This window comes from Pseudophryne corroboree, chromosome 10 (assembly GCF_028390025.1).
Source record: "Pseudophryne corroboree isolate aPseCor3 chromosome 10, aPseCor3.hap2, whole genome shotgun sequence".
NCBI classification, from domain to species: Eukaryota; Metazoa; Chordata; class Amphibia; order Anura; family Myobatrachidae; genus Pseudophryne; species Pseudophryne corroboree.
Genome location: NC_086453.1, coordinates 166706600 through 166725998, shown reverse-complemented (window position 1 = coordinate 166725998; position 19399 = coordinate 166706600). Strand labels below are relative to the sequence as shown.

General features: G+C 45.1%; 1 protein-coding gene across 1 annotated transcript in view; it reads left to right on the top strand.

Annotated features, from left to right (window-relative positions):
• MFRP (membrane frizzled-related protein) overlaps positions 1 to 18362 on the top strand; it is a 211523-nt gene extending 193161 nt beyond the window's left edge. The window contains exon 9 of the mRNA XM_063941743.1: positions 17960 to 18362. Coding sequence (XP_063797813.1) covers positions 17960 to 18184 — 225 coding nt within the window. The 3' untranslated portion in view covers positions 18185 to 18362. The remainder of the gene's footprint in view (positions 1 to 17959) is intronic.
• Positions 18363 to 19399: the final 1037 nt, after the last annotated feature.

Here is a 19399-nt window from a genome sequence, read left to right as displayed (position 1 = left end):
GCTTTTTTTTTCCTAAGTAATTTTGCACAGTTGTCGTACGTATGTCGTCGCGCATGCGTAATCACGCATTTGCGCATGCGCAGATACTTACATTTCGGACATTTGCGATGCGATGACTCTTAGCGATCAACTCGGAATGAGGGCCCTTGTCATTTTTCTTTTATATTTGGACACATGCTCGAGATATACCACTCCAAAAGAAGGATCTACAGTTTGAAAAACCTTCTACATTTCTCCTAACAAGGGACGTATTGGTTTTCTTCTCTTAAGTGCACTGTGTGTTATACGGGTTCAATAACTGTTTCTTGTCTATATTGTTGTTATAAATGTGGTGACATTTATTTTTTACACCTGAACACCAGAGCTGCTTTGCGCCATATTGACACGCCCTCCCCAAAAAAAACTTTTTTGAGGATGCGTACCATACTCGCTCTTAATCAGGTGGTGATCCTCCTATCTGGGTTTCTATATGGAGTGTTAATCAGATCTACACCCCTCTGCATAGGTACTGAATACAGTGTTAGTTTAAAAAGTGCTAACAACTTTTATTTGCACCATCCACATACAACAGAAAAAATAAAAGCTTTATGTACACCAGTGCAAAAAAATGGGTATAAACAAATGGCACATGCAATACACTCTGGAATCTATTATTTGTTAACCGGCTCAGCCGTCGGCCAAAAACGGCGCAGCCGGTCCGATATTACTCACAAATACAGCCTCAAGAGGGAAGCCTGTGTGAATGTGAACCCGCACTCTTCCAACGCGTATCGGGTCTTTGTCAAGGAACAAGAGTGCTTAATACCTTATCCTATTTAAACCTACCCACTGGAAATTGAACTGCATGCTGCTGCTGTGCCTGTCACTGTATGACAGGTAGCAGCACCGACAGCATGAAACGCCTACTGCCCTCCCCTCACCTGTAACAGCGGCTGTGTGCACTGCAGATCTGAAGAAGGGGTGGAGCTACACATGATTCAGGGGGCGGGGCTACATGGACCAGTCGCTCATTTTATCGGCAAGTGTGTATGCCGCCAGCTACAACCGATGCGCGGCCCCGCAGGTCGGCAACGATCGTCGCTGTCGCCAGTGCATGCATGCAGGATCTGGACTGTCGTCCACAACCTGCATGCAGGGCTGGCAGAGGCGTGACGTCACTGAACGATATGAGTGGTCATATCGCTCAGTGTGCTCAGTGCTCAACTGAGTAAATTCCATTTTATCAAGACGTATCTGGAGTTCCAAATCCCGTTCCATGTCAGTTTGCAGGGGCTGCAAGGATAGCAGTTTTGTATGTCAGCTGATACTGCTAAATACGTGTTTCTCCACCTCACAGCACCATCGGCGGCTTCCTCAGCCGGTCCGATATTACTCACAAATACAGCCTCAAGAGGGAAGCCTGTGTAAATGTAAACCCACACTCAGGACCGGCACTACCCGCTCAGTGAGGGGATGCAGTGCAGGGAGACGCTGGGAAGGAGAGGCGCTGTCCCTGCTCTGCATCCCTTCCCTGCTGCTTCTGCCGCCTGGCCTGTCCCCCCTGCTGCTGCTGCTGTGCCTATCACTGTATGACAGGTAGCGGCGCCGACAGCATGAAATGCCTTCTGCCCTCCCCTCCCCTGTAACAGCGGCTGTGTGCACTGCAGATTCGTAGAATGGGCACCTGCATGCAGGGCTGGCGGAGGCATGACGTCACTGAGCAATATGAGTGGTCATATCGTTCAGTGTGTAAAGTCGGCTGCCGACCGCCCGGCCCGGCAGGGGGAAACATTAGACGACGTCGCTCACAGAGTGACATCGTATAATGTGTACGGACCTTTAGGTAAGTGGAGGGTGAGAGAGAAATGTATGTATGTGTGTGTGTGTATGGTGGTTTGTGTGTGTGTGTGTGGTGTGTCTGTGTGTGCGCGCATTATGGACGCTACTACTACGGGGGAGCATTACGTATAACGATGCTACTACTGGGGGAGGGGGCATTATGTATAATGACTCTACTACTGGGGGAGGGGGCATTACGTATAAGGATGCTACTGCGGGGGGGGGGCATTACATATAAGGACGCTGCTACTACTACTGGGGGGGGGCATTACGTATAACGACGCTACTACTGGGGGAGGGGGCATTAAGTATAATGACTCTACTACTGGGGGAGGGGGCATTACGTATAAGGATGCTACTACTGGGGGGGCATTACATATAAGGACGCTGCTACTACTACTACGGGGGAGGCATTATGTATAAGAAAGCTACTACTACTACTGGGGGGCATTACATATAAGGACGCTACTACTACTACTACTGGGGGGCATTATGTATAAGGACGGCACTACTACTGGGGGGATTACATGTAAGGACGCTACTACTACTGGGGGGACATTATGTATTAGAATGGTGCTACTAATGGTGGCGCATAACATATAAGGACGCTACTACTACTGGGGGGGACATTACGTATAAGGATGCTACTACTGGGGGGGCATTACATGTAAGGACGCTACTACTACTGGGGGGCATTATGTATAAGAACAGTACTACTACTTGGGGTGCATTACATATAAGGACGTTACTACTACTAAGGGGGCATTATGTATAAGGACAGTACTACTACTGGGGGTGCATTACATATAAGGACGTTACTACTACTAAGGGGGCATTACGTATAAGGATGCTACTACTAGGGGGGCATTACGTATAAGGACACTACTACTACTGGGGGGGCATTATGTATAAGGACGCTACTACTACTGGGGGGCATTACGTATAAGGATGCTACTACTACGGTGGGGCATTATGTATAAGGTGAATATGATTGTGCTACTGTGTGGCGTAATTTTAAATGGGGGTACTATTGTGTGGCCATGGCCTTTCCTTGTGAGACCACACCCCTTTTCCTTTGGCACGCACTGACCTTTTGTGAAATATGGGAGGGTGCAAATTTATAGTTTGCAGGGGGGCGCCGAACACTCTAGCACTGGCCCTGCCCGCACTCTTCCAATGCATTTCTTCCCGTATTGGGTCTTTGTCAAGGAACAAGAGTGCTTAATACCTTATCCTATTTAAACCTACCTACCGGAAATTGAACTGCATGTTAATTTCATGCAGGTGGCCGGTAACCATGGAGATGCATTCTCACACTACCCAGAAGTATGTCAACGTCATCATTGGGATGTATATAAACATCCGTGGACTTCAGGCCGGTAACCAAGTAGACGCTGTCAAAGTCGAAAAATATTGTAATGCATGCCCCACGTACTAACCCCATGCACATGCCCGCTGCGCGTGCGCTCAGTCTGCCGTGCGTGCACATATCCGCAATATTGTATAGATTGTAGGCACCCCTCAAATCCAACTTTGTAAAGATGGTTGCTCCGCTGACTCTATCGAAGAGCTCTGTAATCAAGGGTAAAGGATACCGGTTCTTGGCGGTAATGTCGTTCAGACCTCTGTAGTCGATGCACGGAAGAAGAAGCCTGTGCCAGCTGGAGAAGAAGAAGGTCGGATAAAACCCTTCGCCAGGTTCTCTTTGATGTACTCCTCCATGGAGTGCGTCTCAGGCAGAGACAACGGATAAGTTCGACCTCGAGGTGGAACCTTCCCTGGAATGAGATCAATTGGGCAGTCCCATTCTCTATGAGGAGGAAGGATATCAGCAGAAGCTTTACTGAACACGTCTGTGTAGTCTTGATATGGAGGAGGTGGAATATCAGACGACCTGGGGAAAGAAGAACAAACAGGAAGCACTTTGGACAAACAGGTCTCAGCACAGGAGGGACCCCATGCTAGTATCTGCGTAGTCGTCCAGTCAATCGATGGATTGTGGAGGCGGAGCCATGGAAGGCCCAAAACCACTGGATATGTGGCTCTTGGAATCACTAGGAAGGAAATAAATTCTGCATGAAGAACTCCCACTCTCAGACGAACTGGTAGAGTCCTTAGAGAAATAACTGCGTCAAATATCTTGCTGCCATCCACGGCAGTCAAGGAGATGGACGAGGAAAGTTTCTCGGTGGGTAGGGACCACCGTTTAACATAAGCTTCGGTTATGAAATTCCCAGCTGCTCCGGAATCAAGGAGGGCAATGACGTTCCTGTAACATTGAGCAATTTGAAGTGAGACTGGGAGATTACAATCATGAGGAGATGGAGAGGAGAGCATTACTCCTAGCCGGCCCTCTCTTTGACGAGCTAGGACTTGAAGTCCCGGACGTTTGGGACAGGCATTGATTGCGTGAGACGGAGCTGCACAGTAGAGACAGAGGAACTCGGAAAGACGTCTTCGGCGCTCAGCAGGGGATAGACGGGAACGACCAATTTGCATGGGCTCATCTTCGGACGGAGACGGTTGACGAGGAGGAGGAGCAGAGGATTTTGGAGTGGATGACCTTCCCCGCTCAATTGCTCTTTCGCTGAACCGTAGATCAACCTTCGTGCATAATGAAATTAGCTCATCCAACTTAGAGGGCAAGTCTCTGGTAGCTAACTTATCCTTGATGCGCTCAGATAAGCCATGCCAGAATGCAGCATACAGGGCCTCGTCGTTCCATGCCAGTTCGGATGCCAGGATTTGGAACTGTATTAGATACAGTCCCACAGTACGTGTTCCCTGGTGTAAATGGAGAATCTCAGATGAAGCAGAGGTTACCCGGCCTGGCTCGTCGAAGATGCGCCTGAATGTTGCCACAAAGTGAGTATAGGAGGACAGCAGGGGATCAGACTTCTCCCATAAAGGTGATGCCCAGTCAAGGGCTGAGCCGCTGAGATGAGAGATGATATATGCAATTTTGGTACGGTCACTGGGGATATTGCCAGGTTGAAGCTCAAAATGGATTTCGCATTGGTTGAGAAATCCCCTGCCGAACCTTGGAGATCCGTCAAATTTTGCTGGCGTTGGAAGATGAAGACGTGGAATGGAAATGGGCAAGGTGGGTGGGGTTACAGCTGGTGTCACTGTGGTGGACGCACCGGACGTGTCTGGTTCACGGAGGGTCGTTTGAATCCCATCCAGCCGCGTAGAGAGATCCTAGAGACAGCAGATGATATGGCCTTGTGCAGCCTCCTGATGTTCAAGTCGGGCTGCCAGTTCTTGCATCGGCCTAACCGCTTGATCCTGCTGGATTCATATGGTCAGTGCTTACTGTCACAACTGAGGGTTTTAGCTGACAGGAGGAAGCCTCAGTTGTAGGGGCAGAGAGGAACTTAAACCGGGGAGGTTTAATCAGACCCCTGGACATGTAAGTGTTAAAAGGAAACCCGAAGGTGTGACCATGACAACCAGGTAAAAGTAAATTAAAAGTTTATTGACAAACTCCGTGTAACAACAGACAGCAAATGATGACAGTGGCAATAAATAATATTCCTGGAACACTTTGACCATGGAAGGTGTAACAGAGCACTGGTAGGTTAAGAACAGCTGTTAAAGTCCTTGATGGAAAAACATTACCAGGCCTGGCTGTAGTAGTGCAGATAACCAAGGAAAATGCCAGTAGATGGAATAGATGAAGCTGGTAACTCTAATCAGCTGTTGTGTTTGCTGGATAGAACCAGCCAGGTGGTAAGACACGGAGTGGATGCTGAGTGGGATCAGCCAGGTGATAGTCACTGAGTGAATGCTGGATGGAACCAGCCAGGTGATGATACACGGAGTGGAAACTGTAAGATGTTAGGGAGCATGGAAACAGAGGAGTTGAAGGATGGTTACCGGTGGTAGTGGATACTGCTGATAAGTAGGAATCCGCTGGAACAACACCGGCCCTTTAAGGATACTGGAATCTGCTGGAAGCAGATGGGTTAATAGCTGGCAGCTGGAAGCTGGATCAGCCACGGAGGACTGCAGAGTCAGGCTGCACCGCAGGATGGTAGGCAGGTGCGGGTCTCTTAGTGGATGCTGGAGACAGGAGCTGGAACCTGGAAAAACAACCACAGGAGAGAGAGCCTGGAACAAGGTATGACAAACAAAGCACTGACGATTTCCTGGCCCAGGCACAGGATACTTATACCTGCAGCAATGCAGGCATTGGCTGGGCAATTATGCAGATTTCCAGAGGCAGTGGATTGGTGGAACTGAGACATGTGATTGGATCCAACATGGCTGCGCCCATGTTAGAACTTGGAGGGAAAGCTGGTTTGGAAACCATGTGGAAACATAACAGTAATGGCAGCGACGGCCGCAGAGGACAGGAGACGCCATGCAGGATTCAAACATGGCGCCGCTGTGACAGCGTCTCAGCTTGACAGGAGGGATATGCAGAATGTGGACACAGATGAGATCCGGCCTTGGAACGCTGAGCCAGCCTCAGGAGACATCTGAAAGGCAAGTAATGGCGTCCAGATACCCGGATCGTGACACCCTAGCGTGAATGTGTGCATGTACATGTGGTAGGGAATATAGATTGTAAGATCCACTGGGGCAGGGACTGATGTGAATGGCCAAATATTCTTTGTAAATCGCTGCGGAATATGTGTGCGCTATATAAATAACTGGTAATAAATAAATAATAAATAAATACTGAGCACTGATGATACTGAGCACTGATGATACTACAAAGAACTGACACTAAGCAGCATGATTAGCACAAGACACTGTACTAGTATTACTAATGTAGTATTACTGAGCACCACAAGTCAATGAGCAGTGATACCGAGCACTGATGATACTGAGCACTGATGATACTACTGAGAACTGATACTGAGCAGCATGATGCAGCACATGACACGTGTGTATTAGTGAGCAGCACAAAAGCACTCTGGAATTCTCGCCCCCCAGATACCACTGTGACTGGAATGATGATGACCGATGCAGTCACAGGACACTACTACCAGAGCACCCTACAGCAGCAAGATGCAGCACAAGAGAGACAGTGTACTAGTATTACTGAGCAGCAATAAGCACTGATACTGAGCACTGATACTGAGAATTGTCACTGAGAGAACGTAGCCACGTCCTCTCTGTGCCCTCTACAATGCACGAGTGAAAATGGCGGCGATGCGCGGCTCTTTATATGGAATCCGAATCTCGCGAGAATCCGACAGCGGGAATATGACGTTTTGCCTCGTTCAGGGTTTTCCGAGTCAGGCGGGAACAACGGAGCCTGGCTCGGTCCCATGTTTGACACGTGAAGTTCGGTAGGGTTCGGTTCTCAGAGAACCGAACCCCGCTCATCTCTAATTTAGATCCCTTTTATAAACTATAAGATATAAACATGACATCTCTGTTGAGGCTGAAGTGGAGTTAATACAGTCGTCATAAAACAACAGTTTTTTCACACAATAAAAAACAATAAAAACCATATTAAAAAGCTATTAAGACAAATTTAATAGAAACCACCGTAATTCGAACTCATGATTCAGACCATTAGGTACCATAGTATTTAAATTAAAAAATCCACTTCATTTTACATTTGGACAATCTAGTGTCCTTATTATTATTCCTCCATTGATCTTTAACTGCTTCTATACCCCAAAAGGTTGTGATATGATCAGTACAACTATCATGCTTTTCTTTAAAGTGGAGCGAAAATGGTAATCACTCCTTTTCTAATATTATGGATGTGCGGGGGGCTGCAGAAAATGCTGTCATCTCTGCCTGTCAATCAGTCAGAGGCGGTCGCGGGGTGGGAGGGGGGCGTCAACGCTCTGTTTTCAGGGAAGAAAAGGAGCGTTGCGGGGGCGGGGCAACCCGAACAGTGGGCTCTGCGTTGTGAATGGGGGTGTTTTGGGGGCGTGGTTGTGATGGCTGCGTGACACAACATGCAGCCGCCGCGACAGGTAAGATGACGCTGGGACTCCTGCGGACGCTGCTAAGCCTCGCTGGCAGGAGTCAACCTTAGTTTCTTCTGACAAGCAGAAATTGTGAGGCAATCACAATTTCTGCTTGTAGCAGGGGAGGGAGGCGCCGGTCAGCATGCTGGGCGACCTTGCCCAGCGCTTGGCGGCCCCCAGCATGCGGGCAAAAGGATAGCAAATTCTGCTGATTATCAGAATTTACTATCCTTACTGAATTGTCCCCATAATCCCTCTAGAAGTTTCTAGCAACAGTCAGCAATGTAGATACCAATCTGTGGATTTGAAGATGTGCTCCTGTGTCAGGGGATATGTAGGCTCTTCTTGGAGATATGCAAATTGCAGACTTTTCATAGGAGAGTGTGGCAGTATGAGGGCAAATTGCATTAGTGACACATGGATTCTGTGAGGGGGGCAGAAGGGATCTGCCTATACATGGAACAAACATGGGTATTTGACCCCATCTAGAGGCTGCATGGAAGAGTCAGCCTGAAAGACTTCTGCAGTCAGGACAGTCTGCAGCCTGTGTTATCCAGTACAAGTGTTGTTGGAAAATCCAGTCAGAGTGGGACGTAGTGATCTGATCAGTGGTCAGGAGACCGATGGTCATATAACCTCCCCATACATCCCGCCCCCTCACAATCCCAAAGGTCGGCATGCCAATCAACAGGGACTATTTCAGCTAGGCATTCCACTGCTGGGATCCCAGTGGAGGTATGCAGACCGGCGGTCTCCTGACTGCCGGTCACGCATACCACACCGTCAGAGCTCAGTGTTCTAGGGGCCAGGAGACCTGTGTCTAAGGGGCATATTTATTAACTTTTTTAACAAAATAATGTGAAAAGGGGTGTTTTATAGAAGGTTGCACCGGACCATTTTTAGTGTTTCATGTTTTGGTTTTGCATCTTTATCTTTGTTTTGGTTTTGGATCTGTATTTCTTTGAAAAAATCATAAAAACAGCTACAATCACAGAATTTTGAGGTGTTTTTGTTCCTACAGTATTATTAACCTCAATAATATTTATTTTCACTCATTTCCAGTCTATTCTGAACACCTCACAGCTAACAATATTGTTTTCATCCAGTTTAGGCCAAAAGGTTGCACCAAGGTAGCTGGATGACTAAGCTAAGTGACAGAAGTGGGTGGTACAAACACCTGGCACATCTAGGAGTGGCAGGCAGGATGGCAGTTTTATAAACTATGCCCTAAAAATGCTCCAAAGATCACATAATGCAAGGAAAAGAGGTTCAGGATGGAATTGTCTTTGGGCCCTCCCAGCTACCCTTATGTTGTATATTAAACAGGGCATGCACAGTTTAACAAACCAATCATTTCAGCGACATGGACTGCCACTTGTGGCTGAAATTATTGTTTTTTTTCAGATCCTCACAAAAAATTTGTTGACCCTGCTGGAAAACACCATCACATGCATTCCTGCTCCTTTCCCTATGTCATAGGTGGATGTGTAGGCTTAAATGGCGTTTGCGGTTTCTCCATCCGCTGAAGCATATAAAGGGTAGAATTCCACCTCGTCACTATCTCTTGCTTTAGTTGATGGGAGGGCAAATTCAAAAGTGTTTGCTGGTGCTACAGCCTTCGACATGAAGTTACTGAATGTTGGAAATGTCCACAAATGTTTCTGGCCACTGACAGCATCTCCTGCATGCCGCTGTCATTTAAAGAAAATTCTGCACCACCAAATTAATTGTGTGAGCAAAACATGGGATATGTTGGAATTGGCAGAGATGTAATGCTCTCACAATATTGCTGGCATTGTCAGATATTACAAATCCAGAGAAATGTCCAAGTGGGGTACGCTATTGTGCAATGATTTCCCTGAGTTTTTTTTAAGAGGCTCTCAGGTATGTGCCTCTTACTGAAACTGGTGATACACAGCATAACCTGCCTCTGAATGAGTTGGTATTTGTGTGATGCTGCTGCTGCACGAGGCAATACATCTACCCAGTAGGCTCTCACAGTCAAATAGTCTTTAGTTTGCCCTGTTATACTTGTGGGCAGTGGGTACAATGGCATTTCTGAGGACACTGATAACACTTTTTTAAAGTCCTTGTACAGGCTGGGAATAGCTTGTCTAGTGAAGTGGAATCTAGACAGGATTTGGTACCAGGGACACAGTACGTCAATCAACTGTCTAAATCCCACTGCCCTAATGGTGGAAACTTGATACACATCTAACACCAGCATAGTTGTTATGGCCTCAGTATTCCACTGTGCAAAATATGGCTTCTTTGATTTTACATGCCCTCTACGCCATTGGACATCGGCCTTAGCAGATGACGTTGACGGACTTGCATTGTCAATGTCATGACTGGTGGCAGCAGCTTCAGCACTAGTAGTAGGAAGTGGTTCCTGGTCTTTCAGTTGTTTGTCCTCCATTTCTATCAATATGATGTGGGGTACAGTAACAGTGTTGCACAAATTAATCAGAAATATATATAATAATTACACACTGCAGTTGACTTCACCGACAGCATCTCACAATACGTGGGTATCAGTAGTAAATAATAGTCACAGTACTTATGAATACAAAATAAAAATTGTATAGTACACTGGGGTACATCACGACCAAAAAAATATATATTTTTTAAATAATTATAATGTTAGGCTTTTTGCTTTTAGCTTTCATTATTTTAAATTTACACTGGGACGGAACCCCTGGATGGATGGACAGAGCACCCCTTAATGGATGGAGCAGCCCCTCGAAGGACAGATGCAGCAGCAACTTCTGGATGTATACTGGTGTATAGCACAAAATAGAATTAATATATATATATATATATATATATATATAAATGTAACACTTGGGCAAATGTAACACTGGATGGACAGAGAGCACCCCCTTGACAGAGCACCCCCTGGAGGACACAGCAGCCTTTGTATGAGGACACAACAGCCCCTTAGATGACACAGCAGCCCCTTGGATAGATGTCACAGCAGCCCCTAAATGTGAGCCTACAGCAACAGACAGCACGGACACATCCGTGCTGCACAACATCCAAAGCCAGAGTGAAGATGGCGCAGATCACAGGGACTCATATAGAATCCAAAACCCGCAAGATTCCGTCAGCGGGATGATGTTTTACCTTGTTTTGGGATCAGAGGTAAGCGTGAAGTCCCGAGCCGGACTCGGTTCCCAGCTTGGATCGGGATGTTTGTGAGGAATCGATCCCGCTCATCTCTAGTGTTCTCATACCCTTTTCAATTTATTTTAGCATGACCTGAATATAATTAAGGGCTTTTGGAACATTTTCATGAAAAACTGCTCCAAACCCTTTACTTCTCATTTTTTTAGTAACCAGATCACAATCTGGCCAAACTTACTAAAAAATAAAAAAATGTGTAAAATAAACAAACACAGCTGTAAGCCCGGTGATAATAACACCATATTCAGATAGCGTAATCACAGGGCTCACTGCGAAATGCGGCCTCCTGCACAGCTCTATCTGCCCGCTAACAGAGAAAGCTGTGCAGGGACCCAGTCAGTATGTGCATCTATGTTTGTCCAATTTACACACAAGCTGATCACTTTGAAAAAAGAAGTAAAAAAAAAAAATCATATTTACCAGACCCAGAGACTGGTGATTGGCGTTTCGATGAGCGTCAGCTCACTTTATAGCACAGGTTGTCACAGGAGGAAGAGGATCTGAAGACTGGCAGCCCTCCATTCATCAGTCCGTGGTCTGGTGAGTATGAATAGTTGGGTGGGGGTTTGCAGCACAGGGGGCATTTGTAATGGGCGGAGACCCGGAAGCAGCAATGGCAGTGGCACAATGCAAAAGTTGGGGTATTTTTCACAAAAAATGCACCAATATGTGTGCGGAGTGACATTGAAGGGACACAGCTTTCTTGCAAGATCTGTTCCTGCATGCAATTTTTGATACATTCATTCGTAATCAATAATCCTATTGCAAATTGGGCCACTTTTATCACAACACACCCAGCTATGGAAACCCATTCCCTTAAACTGCCACAACACAGTTTTTGTGCTTACATTAATGTCAGTGAAAGTTAAGGAACTCTTCAGCTATGGAATCAACAGAGCATTGGCGACTTTTACGCACCTTAGCAGTCGTTGACCCCGCTCTGTGGTTTAATGTCATCTTTCACTTTGTGACTGAGTTGCTATTGTTCCTTAACACTTCCAATTTCTAATAATATCACTTACAGTTGACCGTGGAATATCCAGAAGGGATGAAGTTTCACAAACCATTTTATTGCAAAGGTGGCATCCTATCACAGTACCAGGCTTGAAGTCACTGAGCTCTTCAGAATGACTCATTTTTTATCACAAATGTTTGCAAATGGAAAGTGCATGGCTGGGTGCTTGATTTTATACACCTGTAGCAACGGGCCTGATTGAAACACCTGAATTCACTAATTAACAGCTGTGGCCAAATACTTTTGCCCATATACTGTACCTACAGGAAGAGGCGAACCCAGGGGGTGTTCCAGGGGTACACCGGACCACCCATAAGCCGGATCACCATAAATGTAATGGTAGTACCAGGTATATTTTTCGCACCAGTTTGGGAGGGTGGATGCGGACATCAGTAAGCATAGCACTAGCCTTCACAGTCCCTGCAGTGGATTGAGACACGCTGGGGGCAGTGGAAGTGCTTCGGTCCATAGCAGTGTTAAAAAAAAACTCACCAAGAATGGCCATTGCCAGGGAGGAGACAGATGCTAGAGGTCACATTTGACATCTATTGTATGTCTACTCGGTAACGGTAATTTTAAGAGTTGTTTTTTTTACACTGTTATGGATAGAAGTGCTTCCGCTGCCCCCAGCATGTCTCAGTCCACTGTGGAGGCTAGCGGTATGCTTACTGATGCCAACACCTGCCCTCACCCCTGACAAAGAGCAGGAGATCCCTGGCAATGCACATGAAGCCGCTGGCAATGCGCATGAAGCCCCTGGCAATGCGCATGAAGCCCCTGGCAACGCACATGAATCCACTCACAATGCACATGAGACACCTGGCAATGAGCATGAAACCGAGAGCATGAGACCCCTGACAACAAGGCAACGAACATGAGACCCCTGATAACAAGCAGGTAATTTAAAAGAAATTAGAAGTGTGGCATAATTTGTAAGAGGCATTATTGTGTGAGGCATAAAATGGTGTCAGAGCCACAACGGTGTGTGGCATAATATGTAATGGATATTATGGTGTGTGGCATAACGCATAATGGGTGATACGGTGTGTAGCATAACGTGTAATAGACATTATGGTATGTGGCATAATGTGTAATAGGCATTATGGTGAGTGGCATATTGTGTAATGAGCATTCCGTTGTGTTGCATAATGTGTAATAGCCATTACAGTGTGTGGCATAATGTGTAATGGGCATTACTATAAGGAGGAAAAATGACAAATAATGAAAGGTTCATGAATCAGGATGTTTTTTCCTTTAGTATGTAATGTCTAAGCGTATGGGTTGCAAAAAGGACATGCCTCTTTCAGCAAAGCCAAAGTGAGGCCACACCCTTTTTTGGGGGCACGTGAAAATTCTTCTTGAAAAGAATAGCTCCTCCCATATTACCCACAGCTCTGCCCACCCCCAGGAGTTCCTGAACCTATTTTTCTACAAAAATAGCAGTGGGACCACCCATTACCAAATGTCTAGTTTTGCTTATGCCTAGAGGGGGTAGGGAGAACCAAAAAAATGGACACTGTATATTAATAACTTTGGCAGTCTAGCCAGGCTGGAGCCTGTGATATACAGTACCAGCAAGAAGCACGTAAGACTTTGTTTGCAGACTAGCTGCCAAGTATAGTAAGGGGAAAAGAAGTGACATGAGTGTGGGCTAGGCAGTTTTTATTTTTGTTTAATTTATGCTGCAAGTAAAGCTTTACTTTCATTTATTTACCTGAAAAGCTGTGTTTGGACCATGCACCTAGACACAGCACCAATACACCCCTATACAGAGCTAATTACCCCAGATCATTATGAGTCAAAGTAAACCAATCAATGGAGCTCAAAGAGGGGATGTCTTTCTGCCAACATATAAGCAGTTTGCCCCAAGGTGAGCAGGACAAAGTGCTTGTGAGGCTTAGGAACAGGAGTCTGGTTTTATAGCAGCTGAATGTAATGAAAGTCATTAACAAGAAGAAGAAATCAGAAAACTAGGGTGTGGAAACTTGTGGTGAGGGAGGTGATGAAATGGCAGACTTACAGATACATGTAAAAATGTTGTCAGGAGAAGTGGTAAGGTTGTTGTAGGTCAGAAAACTGAGGCAGTGAGCCTTATGGATTGAAAATATTTGTTGTGAACCTTAAAGTTAGAGGTGGTCAGGGAGGGGGAAAATGGAGTAAAAAGTGCCCTGTTGAGGTTAGTGTCAGTGTATGTACTTCTCTCCAGTAGCCAATCACTGGTGTACCTAAAGAAAATTGATAGGGAGAAAGCAGACAGGTCAGCTATGCTACTGGAATTAAAGGAAACCATTCATTTTGACAAACATATTTGAGGTTTTATATGTGTTGCCTTTTTCAGCATCTAGAGATAATATTAGGTTGGGAGTGAGTTTGAGCATTAGTGTAATGGTTGGCAGACAGTACTTTTCTTATGTTTACTAATGAGTGACATACCTAAATAAAGCCATCTGGTCTGAGTGAAAGATATGTGTCAGAATGACTTTTTATCTTTCTTTGCAAAGATTTTATAATCTAGGTATAGGAGGGAAATGGGCCTGTAAGATCCTAGTAGAGACAGAACCCTATTATACTTAAGAGGACTTTTAAAATAGCTGAGTTGAAGTAGACCAGGATAGTCTTACTTGATATACGATTGAACACAGACACTAATGTATTCCTTATTCTGAGGTGAGAATTTTGTCGAAATCTACACTCAAACCATCTGGGCATGGGCCTTTGGACACTTTAAATCATTGACTAGCATTGGTTGTTTTGAAAAATATATAATATTAGTGCAAAGCTTGAAGAAGGTCTGTAAATTGATATTGTCCTAGTCAACAGGAGATGGTGGTGAAGGCTTAGAGGCTTGATAGTTCGGAGGTGGGCAGGGGCTTCTGGCAACATGATCTGTGACGGAGAGATGAGGGTAGAGGATGATCCAGCCATGGGGCATAAATTTACATAGAATGACCTCCATGATCTCTACACAGGAGGAAGTGAGGGACCCATAAGGGGTTCATAGAGGGTGCACAACCATAGGAGGGCATGTGTCATTAAGGAAATTGATCAAGAGGTGCCGTGTCTTATTTCCAAACTCATTAAACTGATAATTAATGTTAAAAAGATCCCCATATTTTGGAGATACTCCTCAAAACTAGTTTTAGCTTTCTGGAGTGTTTAGCGTGGGAGGAAGGGTTAGATTTGTTTTGTTGGAAAGCTTTGTTTAGGGTCATTTGTATAACAATGTAAGAGACTGTCTTGATGTTCACTGAATTATAAGAGAAAATGGCTCCCCTGAAGACAGATTTGGCACTTTTCCAAAATAGTTGGAGGTCAGATTCATCATGGCAAGATGGTAAAGTCAAAATTCCTCTTAAGCTGAATCCAGTCTGTTAAAAAAATTTGAGGGAAAGAAAATGGTGAGAGGGGAACCTCCATTGTCTATATGGCCCTTTATCATTGACTATGTGAAAGATAGCCCATACTAGTACATGGTCAGAAAGACTGATTGATTCAATGTACGCTTCCGAAATTATGTGCAGAAAAGTGGAAGAAATTACTATAAAGTCAATTCTGGAAAAAGTACTATATGCTGCAGGTGTAATCTTTCTCAGTAGGATATAAATCTCTCCATATGTCTACTAAATGAACACTGCATCCCAGAACTTCCGACATCTTCATGCTCCATCTTAACTCTGTGAACGACGGCCTGTGTAAGTAAGCTCATTTGCATGGACGCCACCCCTCAGGACTTCTGACTCCTTCTTTCCCTATCTTTACCTGGTGGGTGATATTATGTTTGTTTGCATTGCAGCCCTCCCCAACAGGAATTTCAGCATCTTCTTCATTTAGGAGCTCTTTTCTGCTCCTTCACTGCTGATCATCTCTCATCATTCCATCGCACTGACTAATATAAACCAGCCCAAAGGGGTGGGGCAATTACACAAAGCCATGGCTAGCTTGATTCCATTTTTTTTTTAAATGGGCCATGGAATCATTGTGCCCATAGTGCACTAGCAGAAACCCACCACCGCAGAACCTGTGGCCACTGCTGATCTCTGCAATAATGGTTGTTGAGGACTTGATCCTCTAGGTTCAAGGCCGACCATCATGCCTGTGGACTCTGCCAGGTTCCCCTGTGTCGTCGGCAGTGCCAGGATGCCTTATCTGTGCATTTACATACATCTCTGAATCAGGTCCCAAGTGTAGAGATATGGGGTGGGGGCACTGCAAGATGCATACAACTCTGGTCATTAGAGGTGAATATATACATTTCCCTGCTTGCATTGTGGTTGCATATACAACTGACAAAGTTTATTTACAAAAAAAAAAAAAAGCACTCTGGTGGGCTAGCTGAATTATATAGAAACTAGGGAGTTTACAGGGGCAAACACAGGATTTCTAGACGGAGAAATCAGTATTAACCACTTAACTGACAATTGTTTTTTTATGAGTGAATTAGGTGAAGAACATGAATTTAACCTTATACAAAATGATTTTATTTAAAAAAGAAAGTATTACAAATTCTATTTTGCATTTAAAAAAAAAACACAAAAAACATTTATCTCAAACATCGGAACATTGGTAACATTGCAACGTTAGTTTTTACACCCCAGACAGTTGCTAGGTACATGCTCGGGGGTGTTGGTTTACACTTTCCCAGCGGCTGCTGTTGTCCTGCCGTGCTGACTGATCATCAGTGATCGGCAGCACGGCAACACTGAGGGGAGGAGGGTGCAGGGAGGCAGAGGGACCTGAGAGCAGCAGCAGAGGGACGTTTCTTTTCCCTGCAGCTGCAATCACTGTTTATCTGACTGGTCGCATCCTGTGCAACCAGGTCAGGTAAAACACCTGCTGGTATGGTCACATCTGATGCGACCATGCCAGGCAAGTGGTTAATAATTAATACTACAAAAGGTGTAGATCAGGGCTGGCCAAATCAGTCCTCGAGATCTACCAACAGTACACATTTTCCAGACCTCCTAGCTGGTGCACAGGTGTAGCCATTACTAATTAAGATGTGCTGCATTCATTCCTAACTGACAAATCTACAGATGGCCTGGAAAACATGAACTGCTGGTAGATCTCGAGGACCGGTTTGGCCAGCCCTGGTGTAGATGGTATAGGCCAGTATTTCCCAACCCCAGTTCTCAAGGTGCACTAACTGTCTAGGTTTTAGTGATATGCATGCTTGAGTATAGATGGTTAACATAACTGAAGAACTAATCAAGTTATCTGTGCTCAAGTATGGCTATTTTAACCTGGACTGTTAGTGTACCATTGCTGGGAACCCCTGGTATTGGTTGTATCAAACGTTTAATTAATATAAACATAATTGGTCATGAAAAGGTTAAGGTACATACACACATGCCAAGAAAATGTACATCGCTCATTTTCACCCTTTCTGAGCATCGTCGTTCCTTTTCTCGGCAAGTGTGTATGCCGGCGACGACTAGAGATACACTGCCCCAAGGGTCAGTAACGACCCTTGCTGTCGGTTGTGCATGCAGCTCAATTTGCACTGTCGTCCAAGAGCTGCATGCACGGACCGGAGGCGTCATGACATCATTGAGCGATATGGTCGTCATATCGCTCAATATATATGCACTGCTGCTGACCGCCCCAGCTCGGGAGGGGAAACACTAGGCGACGTCGCTCTAGTAATTGTGGTGGTAGCTCTAGTAACTATTGCTACTGTGGTCATAATTTAATCCACTGGCTAAGAGGAGGGGGTTTTTGGGCAACTGAAAACTCCCCCAGCATCTACCTATGGTCTCTTATAACAATGTCATATTGCAGTATACTATTGCTGCAATCCTTTCAACAGTCTGTATTTGAGATCCCTGTTCTGACATCATGGTAGGGACTACATTGTCCTGATATGCTAGGCAGTTAGATACAGCAGCAGAAAGGAAATGATCTATTGTATTTCTCTATTTCTATCTCACACACCTAAAGACATGTCTTATAGAGAAAATATGTAAAATGTTTTAATTAAAATCATTTTATTTTACCCTTACAGATCCTTCTGGAACTGCCATGTTTCCCTGCTATGCGTCCATTATTGTGTGCCCTGCTGGCTCCCAGTTGCTCATCTGATGGTGGCGTATTGCAGCCATGTCGCTCAGTTTGTCTAAATGCAATGCATTTATGTTTCACACAGCTAGATCGACTTGGTTTGTCATGGCCATTTGACTGTGATCGGCTACCACCACAGAGCCAGCAATCAGACTGTGTTATTCCATAATCAACTTCTAATCTATTCAATAAATTATAATCTTTGTCACACAGATGGAGCCTCCGTTATCTTTGCTTCGTGTGTGACTAGGTGCACCTAGTCACTGTGAGCGTCTCCGTCTGGATGGTTGTGCGTGCGCGGACGGAGATGCCCCTCATTCACTTGAATGGAGAGCGTCTCTGGCCACACGCCCGGACAGAGAAGCGCTGAATGGATGAATGGATCACATAGTCACGCCGGGAGTACACGCCTGCGACTAGGCAGGCAAAGATAATGGAGGCTTCATCTGTACATAAGAATGTGTCACACATAAAAAGCAATATATATCAATCAAACATGTCAACTAACTTCTGTAACTGCGATATATCAATGCACAGATGAGAATATACATCAGTTGTAAGTTAGTTTTATAAGAACCTGGGGGCCTATTTATGTTCGAATCATTGTGGGATAATACATGTTTTTGAGAGCTGCCTGCAAATATTTAGTATCTCATAGATGTACAGTATCTACAGGAATCTGCTGCAGAAATTCTCGATATCTGCTTCGATCCCTTATTTTTTTACCTCAAAAGTAGCCCCCAAAGTGTTATGAAGCATTTCGGAGCTGAGACTTGGTAGCTAGCACATCTTCATTAGCCATTGTAGTCTATGGGCTATGGATTTCAAAGGTTACCAAGAGAGGGATCTGCAGAATTCCTCCATAGAATCTCCACTCTCACATGCACTGTCTGATTACTGTGCATATGCAGTAGTGCTGCTGGCTCCAGATCAAGAATTGAAGGGATGCATTAGTGATGACTGCACTCCTAACACATACTGTAGCTGGGAATAGCACCCATCCATACATACAGTAAGTCGTTTTTTTTTATAAATTTTGGGGATAATTCATTTCTTATTTCTGTAATAAACTATACTTTGGGTCTAAACCCAATAAGTAATAAATAGGCCTCTTAGTGTTGTTAAAAACAAGCAATTGTTTAGTCACTGTTGACGCTGCAGAAAAATTCTCCTGATAAATTTTGGGAAATGCCTCCTGGCTCCTGTGCCTGCCAGTGGCCCTGTATCTAGAGTGCCAGTCTCAGGGCCATAAATGTGTTGACACCACCATTATGTGGGGAGATACAGGAATTGCCTGCTCTGAGACTGTGTGTACAGCCTTTGCTCTCCATTGGTATTACTTTCACACCTCCCCTGGGACTGTGCATTTGGGGTTCAGGAGCCT